A 9,820-nucleotide genomic window follows, 5' to 3' on the forward strand; every position below is an offset into this window, starting at 1 on the left:
TATAGTTTAAAGTCAGGTAGTTTTTTTGCCTCCAGCTTTATTTTTTTTGCTCAGCGTTGCTTTGGCTACGTGTGGTCTTTTATTATTCCATATAAATGTCTGGATAGTTCTTTCCATTTCTGAGAAAAATGTCATTGGAATTTTGATGGGGATTGCATTGAATTTGTATATCACTTTGGGTAGTATGGACATTTTCACTATGTTGATTCTTCCAATCCAAGAACATGGGATATCTTTCCATCTTCTTGTATCCTCTCTAATTTCTCTCAGCAGTGGTTTGTAATTCTCATTATAGAGGTTTTTCACATCTTTGGTTAACTCAATTCCTAAGTATTTTATTTATTTATTTATTTTTTTGGTGGCTATTGGGAGGTTTCAGTAATTGGCCACAATAATTAACCACAATGTTTATCGACAAAATAAAATAAAACAAAATAAAATTTAAAAAGTAGATGGGAGTTGAGGAGTAATAGGTCAGATGGAGGGCATTGGGAAAGATTATGATTTTTAATGATGAATATGTGAAAAAAAAAAAAGTAAGTGGGATCCAAAATATACTAAGTACCTACCACACCTAGTTAGCAACTTTATATACTTCAGTTATTCTTTAGAAATTTTATAGATGAACACAGTAAATATAGCAGAGTTTAAATGGCTAGCCCAGTATTACATAGCCATGGAAAAGAGCTGATATTGAATACTGGCCTTTGTGACTAATTAACCATTAAACTAGGTAAGGGATGTGAAGAAAATCACATTCATGGCTGATGATGTGTAACTGGAATATCTAATTGTATGGCTCAGGGTGGGGTGTTTGTGGGGGAGAGTGGATTTGTTCTCTTTAGTCAGTCCATTCTAATGCCACGTGCCCCAGGAACTGGGTCTCCTAGAGAAACACAAATTCCTTGGCCTGATCCCTGGATTACTGGGAACCAAACCAAGTGACTGATTGTTGGAATATTTCTTCTTTAAAAGGATGTTCTGATTCACATAGTTAGAGATAGAATGCATTTGTGATTTCCATGCTGAGAGATGAGAGGAAGGACAGTCAAAAGCAGTATTGCAGTCCATGAGTGACGAGCTCATGGGTCAAACTTGTGAGAGAGACATTGACTCTCGACTGTGAAAGTCTTCTCACTCAGCATCACCTTTAGAAATTTAGCTCCCACTTCAGCTTCTGCTTGAATACCAGTGCTTGGACCCTCACCACATCTCACTACTATGCCTCTGGTGGAACAGTGCAGCAGTGTTATGTCCATTAATCCTCAGAGCCTCCGCCTGCCACCCCGATCAACTCAGTATTTCCACATGACTGTTTCAGTTGCGAAATTAATGTGATCCTGCCATTTGTCTGAGATTCCAGAGCATGTAATGGTGTTGAGACCTTAAATCATGTCTGATTCTAAACAGAATCACATATTGGAGAGTTTTCATTGTTTAAAACCAACCTTCATGTGATGGTAACATTTTAGATTTGTTATTTCCAGCCACGTGTCCAAATACCTGTCTTGGTAAGAGACACATAACAGCCATCTATAATTCCTTTTTCCTGTCTAAATCCTTAATTCGGCACTCAGGCCCATTAGAAGAATGCTCCAAGTCTGGCTTGAATTGTCTTTGATTATGTCTCAGCCATGCCACATTGCTGATGTGTTGAGGCTACAATTTTAAAACATCCTCTAAGATATTTACACCTTGATTCTACATTTTTACAGCAGTGTTTGGATTCAGGTGTAATAATTTGCACCTGTCCCCATCACATTTCAGCTTATTGGATTCTACCTGCTGACACACTCTGATGATACCTGTGTGGACTACAATTTTATTCTCGCTGTATTCTCTGACTCTGTTCCATTGGTGAATCTGGAAGGCAGACTTTCTATTGCTTCATACATAATATTGACTCAAACAGAATGGTGCCAGGACAAAACACAGGAGCCTGAATTTGTCTCCTTTCTTCTTGTTAAATCGATTCATCTTTAGGCTCATATTTTCAGTCATATAACACTAACGAGAAAGTAAGGTCCCCCAGGGGATTTCCTTATACATGGCTGTACAGTTTGTTTGCATGGATAAAGATTATACATCCTCCGAAAGGTGTTCTGGTTCTCCTTAGGGCATCCATTAAGCAGCAGCCTCTGACTTTAATAGTAACACTTAGAATATGACAATTCAGGTTTAAATTCTTCCTCTGTTGCTTACTAAAGGTATAATTTGGGGCAGGTCATTTGAGTGCCTTTTAGTCCACTTTATTCAGCCATCACATGCTAGCAATAATAAATAAACTGCAATGTTTTTTTAAAAAAATACAATGAGGTAATTAGAGATGAAAGTGATTTTTAAAAGCACTATGCAAATGTTAGCTGTTATTATGTTTGAAAATAGATATTAATGAGAATATAAAGGGAGTGTTTACACTGCAATTTGTTCATGTACTCATGTGCTTGTTCCATCAAGGCATATTGATTGTCAGCTCTGTACTAGGCACAGTAAGGGGGAATGGCACCTCGATGATCTAAATCTGTTCCCTATCTTTGCTCACTGTCTGGTGGAAAGACAAACCTCTAAACTGCTACCATCATGTCCTTCTGATAAAGACTTCTATGTCGTATGCAACATACTTCTCTGCAAGTATTCCGTACGTGTATAAACATGATTTTTATTCACATTAGAGTGTAAGTCAAGGAAATTAGATTTATTATATGGAGGGTGGAAGTGGGTATGTTTAAATTGTGTTCAACGTTTAATGTTTAAAGAAAGGACAAATAACAGATATATAGAATAAAAACTGCTGTTTAAGTCCCAAAACCCATTTCTACGAATCTACAATCGACCCGTCCCACTTCTGGCCACCGGAAAGCTCAGAGGAGGAAAATTTCCTAGCCTTGAATAGGCAAGAAGGGGATTGGCCAGATCCTGGCATATTCAAATGACTTGGAATGGCATGCTGGCATTCTTGGTAAGCCATTGCCATGCATGGTGAACTACCTGACTTGGCTCCAGAAGCTGTGTGAGGAGAGCTGCTTGGTTGGCAGAGGACCCGTGGAGCCCACTCCATGTTCTCCTCTGGCAGGCAGAGGAGCTGCATGCCGCCCATTCGCATCTTCAGGCTCAGCAGTCTGGCAGTCGGGCAGCTCCTACAGAGTCGAGTGCCAATGGAAACTGGATTTGGATCCCCCAAAATCAGTGTGAAGCAAAAAAACTCAGAACTGCAGTACCTTGGTGCTTAATACCAGGCTTCTTGATCACCTCAAACTAGGGTGGCCATAGCAAATCTACTGCACTAACCCAGGGCTGAGAGGGGGGTCGAGTTGACGGATGGAGTAATGCCGTGGTGGGTTTCCTGTTTGTCACTATGGGAAGGCCACACTTACCTGCTCAATCCCCATTTACTTTGTATTCTAGGATAGAGGTCAGGAAGACTATATCCCACCTGCCTATACAGCTGTGGTGTGTTGAAAGACCCCTGGACTTAAAGTAAGAAGATCTGGGTTTGAGTCTCAGTCTGTCACTTATTTTCTGTGTGACCTTGGGCAAGTCACTTCACCTCTCTGAGCTTCAGTTGACTTCTCTGTTTAACTGGGAACATATTATCCGTCTCATGGGGTTGCTGTGAGAATTCAGTGAGATGGTGCATGTGGAAAGTGCTTTGTGCATTGAATATTGCTCTAGAGAAGCAAAGCAGAAGGCAGAACGCCTAACACTTTGTTTCTTTTTTCAGGTATTCATCGGGTGGTTTAAAAACCCAACAAAATGCATCAATAAATATGCAACTGCCTTCAAGAGAGACAAACCCCTATTTTAATAGCTTGGATCAAAAGGACCTGGTGGGATATTCATCCGCAAGGGCCAGTTCTGTGCCCATCATCCCCTCAATGGGCCTGGAGGAAACCTGCATGCAAATGCCAGGGATTTCTGAAGTCAAAAGCATCAAATGGTGCAAAAACTCCTACTCTGCTGACGTTGTCAATGTGAGTATTCCAGTCAGCGATTGTCTTATAGCAGAACAGCGAGAAGTGAAAATATTGCTGGAAACTGTCCAGGAGCAGATCCGAATTCTGACTGATGCCAGGCGGTCAGAAGACTACGAGCTGGCCAGCGTAGAAGCCGAGGACGGTGTGAGTGAAAACACAGCCTTTCTCCCCCTGAGTCCCATGGCCAAATCAGAACGAGAGGCACAATTTGTCTTAAGAAATGAAATACAAAGAGACTCTGCATTGACCAAGTGACTTAAGATGTAGGAATCTGTGCATTCTATGCTTTGCTCAAAAGGAAAGAGAGGAAATTAAATACAAATTATTTATATGCATTAATTTAAGAGCATCTACTTAGAAGAAACCAAATAGTCTATCACCCTCATATCATAGTGTTTTTTTATCAAAATATTTTTTTAAAGGGAAAGAAATCTTTCAGGATGGATAAAGCTTACCACTCAAGCTTTTGGGTAGAAATCTCAATCCACTTTCAGTTAGTCCCAACACTGCCTTCTTTGGCTCTTAGAAGATGTGGGCAATTCAGACCCTCTGTCCCACAGTGCCAGGGTCATCATGAAAAAGCACTGGCAGTTACCTGGTTTCAAAGAGACGAGCTGTATCCGAGGGCAGATGTGCCAGCGAGCAGGTGGCCCTTGCCATTTGGCTTGCCTGTCCCAACCTCTAAATTTCTATTCACCCAACAGCCTCATCACAGGTTATGTCACATTAACAAATGCAGTGTTTTCTATTTGATTTTTGAAGAATGGCACAAAGACTCTGGAATGCGAAGGAGGACAGGAGCTAGAGGGAGTAATCGTGGGCAAGTCTAGCTACTCTCATGTGCCATCTTTCTCTGAAATTTGAAAGCAGAGAATCTCAGAAGGAGGAGTGAAATTATTATAGAAAGAGAGACAAAAAAACCACAATCTTCTGTCACTAAAATCATGCTAATAGAAATGTTTTTCTTTGAGATTGTTTAGAGGCTCCGAAGGAGCATTTCTCAGTGTGTGTGTGCCTGTGTGCACATGTGTGTGCAAGCGAGCGTGCATGTGGACTTAGTCGAGCACATATGCTGTATGCACATGTGTTCATCGTGCGTATGTGTGTGTGCATGTGTGTGCGTACTAAGCTTGCTAAAATTTGTTCTGAAACATCAGGGAATCTAATATTCAGAAGAAAATTTCCCTCTTAAATCTATTCACTTTGAATTTTTCCATTAAGTATGAAGTTCAATTAGTAAGTTCTTAAATCAAGGTCACTTGCATGGCGGGGTCCTATAAAACTCTTGACAATGTCCAGACCATCTTCTGATGTGAATACTTTTGAGAGGAACAAGTAACTATTGGCTCATTAATGATATCAGTATAACAAGGTGAGTTAATCGAGGATGTGTGTTTATTTTGAAACATGCCTACTTAAATTATTTGCACAAGCCAGTTAACAAATTGACAGTTGTCATTAACTTTCTCATCGTCGTCATTAGTATTTATTTGATAACAAGTCTACTACGTGTGGACCAAGGCATCGGCTTCTGTGGTTAATATGGAAAGAATGAGTTGTTGAAATCACAAAGTCCAGACTTTTCAGTTCACAAGAAGCCCCCAAAAGAACAATAAATTGTGTTGTACGTTCATTTGGAATAAAGCAATATTTTTACCACTGCTAAGGTGAACTGAAACCTTTCCTGAAGATTTGTCTGTTTTATTTACCCTTACTTTCATGGGGCATTCAAGGAAATTAGTGTTCACATACCCAGTCTTTTTCAAATTATTGGTGGTGTTGAGTTGTTATGTTTACACTGTTATAAATAAAAAGGCACAGTATTTGAAAGTATATAAAAGATATCTTTTACTGCAGTTTGGAAAAACCTTGTTTAAAATTTCTTTGTGGAAGTCTCACATTCCGTGGAAAGGGAATGTAACTATTTCTGAACCAAGCAGTGAGTATATAAAATACTTATTTCAGATTAAGTTGTTTTTGTTGAAAATACACTGCAAATTGTAAATTCCACTTTGAGAACATTTTTAAATAATAGACATAATGCTAATATATTTTTATCAGAACTGCTTAATAGAAATTCAAGGTCTCAAACGTTGCAAACACTTTGGGAGAAGCATATTTTGTATCTAACAAAAGGTTTTGTGATATTTATTAGTTGTCCTATTACAGTTCTGTTTGTTTTGAATACAGAGGTACTGTTAGAATTTTAAAAGATTATCATAACTTTTTAATGTTTAGACCATCTATATTCTCATTTTAAAGTACTATATCTTTGGGAAAACTTTAGAAAGATGGTCTTAATTAACAGTTATATAAAAAACCCCATAAGCTTATTATCCAATCTGTTATTCTGCTGAAATTTTTCACAATTACCTAACAACTGGAAGGCCACACAACCTTATTTTCTTTGCTAAAATGTTCCCTGTTTCTTATCTAAAGGATCCATTCAGAATTCACGTAATTAAGGAGGGTCTATACTCTGAGACTCACTGCAGTTATTTTAATATATTATTTATGCTGAAAACATTGTCAATGAAACTTAAGTCTTGATCCAAACTCTTATTTTTTAAAAATGAAGTAGATCCATATGTTATGTAATTATAACCCCCACCTTTCGAACCTGTGTGTTCTAAAGAGCATGAATATCAGGCACATGTACTGGCAGTCTGACGTGAAGTCTAGAGATATAGTTGCTTTTTAAATTAATAGTCAAGACAAAATCCTCCATACATAAAGAACAAATATTAATGGTTATTTTCAGTGGTCATTTGTCTCCTCTTGGAATGTGATGCTATCCTCTGAAAAGTGTCCAAGCTCAAAATGTGCATCTTTAGGCACCAGCTGACAAGTGCATATAGCATCAAGACTTTCAGCATGGCAAACACCTAAGCCATCGGTATGTGGTCCTTCAAGCTCATGTGCCTACAAGGAAGTGCTTATTTCTACAAGACACCATTGATTTTGCTTCATTTTCCTTGTCTTTATTATACGAACAGATATGTGGAAATTTGTAATTAGATAGGCTGCATATTCTTTATTTACTGGAGGATGAATGTCACCCACTATTTTTTTAACTTCGAATCATTTTCTGATATGTCTATTTTTTTTTTATAAAGCATATGTTATTCTAATTTGCCAGTGACCACTGTGGAATTCTATTGTTCAAAATATATGACCAAGCTTACACTAATAAGAAATAGTAGAAATAATGTTGGAGCATTAAAATCAAAATTTTCTTCCTGAATTCCCTATGTACATTAAGTGCTCTATGTTTTATATTCTGGCTTAATATCCACCTTCCTGTCGGTTAAGGATTAACTATATGTAAATTTATCACCCTCCAATGATTTTCATTATTTCTAAGTAGCAATAACAAGTCCTCAGGAGGAGAAATAGTGTTGTTTATAGTACTTTACAAATTAATCTGCTTCGATCACATCAGACCTTCCCAAAAGAGAATGGAAGGGCCAAGCAGCCTGCAGGAGAATGCCCATTGGCTTCTGGATTGATTGAAAGGTACAGCATGAGTGGGGCCTCTGGTAACCACGGCTACGACTGTCAGTAACCACGTCCCCATCAGAGTATGTTTGATGTATGCAGCAGTCATTCACCTCTATCCTGCATCTATCTAATGGTGCTTTAGGAACCATGACTCCCTAAGCGTGTGTGTGTGTACGGGGGTGGGGAATGGTGGTCCACCAAATCCAAAGGGATTTGATTCCAGCCCCTTAAACCAGAAAATATCTCCCTGAGACAAGTGCTGTGAAGCATTTCTCAAATGAGTTCAGTATACAGTACTCCTAGGAACACAGCAGGAAGTATGGAATTTTTATTTGATCTTTTGCTATCTGTGAAACATTTTATATATAAATAATAATTTTGTATTACTATTCAATTGTACAGATTCAGTACAGTGTTTTCAATTGCATGTCTAAAATGTGTTTGTACTCTTATCTTCAGAAACTCAATCCTCATCGTGGCAAGACCAGCACAAAGTTTCTGGGCTGTTATTTTTAAATGCATCCCAATATGCCCTGGGAAATGAAGCCTTTAAATTAGCTTTATCTCTTTTTCTTCCTTTTCTTTCCTTCTTTACCTTTTAAATAAATAGTGAGAGCAAAGGAAGAAATTCATTCCTTAAGATCCACACTTGTTCTCTTTTCTACTGTGACTACACACACACACACATACACACACGCACGCACACACACACAGACACGAATATACATGTGTATGTATGTTAAATTTGAATGTTTGATTGAGCTTTATTTTTGCTCGGCTTGACACATATCAAAGTGATTGGCTCACAGAATTGCCGATGAAATCAGAGCATTTAGAGACCAGCCAGCTTGGCAACGTTTTGATCATACAGATATTTCCAGTTCCTTCTCTTTCTTAGGCAAGCAGAAATATTTCTGGGTTGGAAAACTCATGAAACCCTACAATAAAATCTCTGCTAGATTATCTCTTAGAAATGAATTAAATGATGGGTGTAAATGATTGCTGTCTTTAAAGTATATGATTGTCTCAAATATATTTTTTACAAATTTAAACGTAACATCTCCTAAAGTACATAAACAGTTCCCTTTGACTTCTGGCACCCACGGAACTCTAGTAAAGACAGTTTTTGGTGTGTGTGTGTGTTGGTGGGGGTGGTATTAAGTGATAATCCTGGATACCCCAGAGCAGCTAATAGGAGGGATGACCAGACACAATCATGATAAAACAAAAAGCAGGCCTAGAGTACCTTGATAAATTTTTGTCATGAATATCTACGTTAATTGCATGTGTATTGTTGCCTATAAAAGAATTGTATGACAGGAAACAATCTCTTATTGTTGGAAATTAATTAGAAATTTTTATATTAAAAGTCGCTTTTGTGAAAGCTTTTATCTATTCATAAGGGTAGCTCCATGATCTCATCTGTCGAATAAGATGGATGATTTAGTTTATCTTTGATTTCCCCTCCAAATTGAGTATGTTGCTAATTCAGTCATGCTAACCCAGACTTTACCTGGTCACTTGTCATTCTGTCATTCCAATGTAACTCTTAAAAAGGCTAATGGCTGTAAGTCTATTTTACTGAGTCTCAAAAATATTTGAAACCTGTATATTAATCTATGGACAAAATTTATATTTAAAATATCACATTTAATTTCCATGAAAAAGTAGACAGGATTGTTTTTGTGGTTGTTTTTAAAGTAAATTTACCTGGGACTGGTAATAAAAAAGAAGGAATGGCGGAAAATACCCAATTGCAAAACTTGAGAATCAAAGGTCAAATTTGCCCAGATATTTTTTAAAGAAACTGTAACTGTTTATCGAAGACAGAGCAAGGGGCACTCCAGAGAAGGCATGAGCCCTTGAAGACGTCGCCTTTCACAGAGGCAGTGAACACACTCTCATTGGATGTACGTGAATACAAGACATTTATCAATATTCTCAATTATTTGCATCTCAAACTTTTTAACATAAACTATTCAACTAATAGTAAATAGATTCTTTGGAGGCACTTTCACATCATGGTTGAAAATAATCCTATCTTTGGGAGCCCAATAGACCCCCCAAAAATGCAGGGTTTTCTTCCTTATTTAACTTTGGTTGTAATTTCTGTTTTTGACAAGTCACTATCTATACACTTTTCCTGTAGCATTGTAACTAGCACTAATTATTCCATTTATAATTTGTCTTTGTTGAGATCCTAAAGTCTGAATTCCTTAGTCTTCAATAAAAGAGTGTGAAATGGTAAAATACTTAAAGACAGTAAATTTAGTTGTGTTGTATTTTCAGTTATAAGCATCTACATAGAAGTTTGAGAAATCAAATTAGAAAAAAAACATTTTTTT

General features: G+C 37.6%; 1 protein-coding gene across 1 annotated transcript; it reads left to right on the forward strand.

Annotated features, from left to right (window-relative positions):
• Positions 1-2,969: 2,969 nt before the first annotated feature.
• Positions 2,970-5,655, forward strand: LOC103594633 (pro-neuregulin-3, membrane-bound isoform-like). The gene is made up of 2 exons (XM_008577874.1): positions 2,970-3,477; positions 3,722-5,655. Exons 1-2 carry the CDS (start codon positions 3,356-3,358, stop codon positions 4,227-4,229), a joined length of 630 nt encoding a protein of 209 aa, XP_008576096.1. The 5' UTR covers positions 2,970-3,355; the 3' UTR covers positions 4,230-5,655.
• Positions 5,656-9,820: the final 4,165 nt, after the last annotated feature.

Source organism: Galeopterus variegatus, unplaced genomic scaffold (assembly GCF_000696425.1).
Source record: "Galeopterus variegatus unplaced genomic scaffold, G_variegatus-3.0.2 Scaffold1595, whole genome shotgun sequence".
NCBI classification, from domain to species: Eukaryota; Metazoa; Chordata; class Mammalia; order Dermoptera; family Cynocephalidae; genus Galeopterus; species Galeopterus variegatus.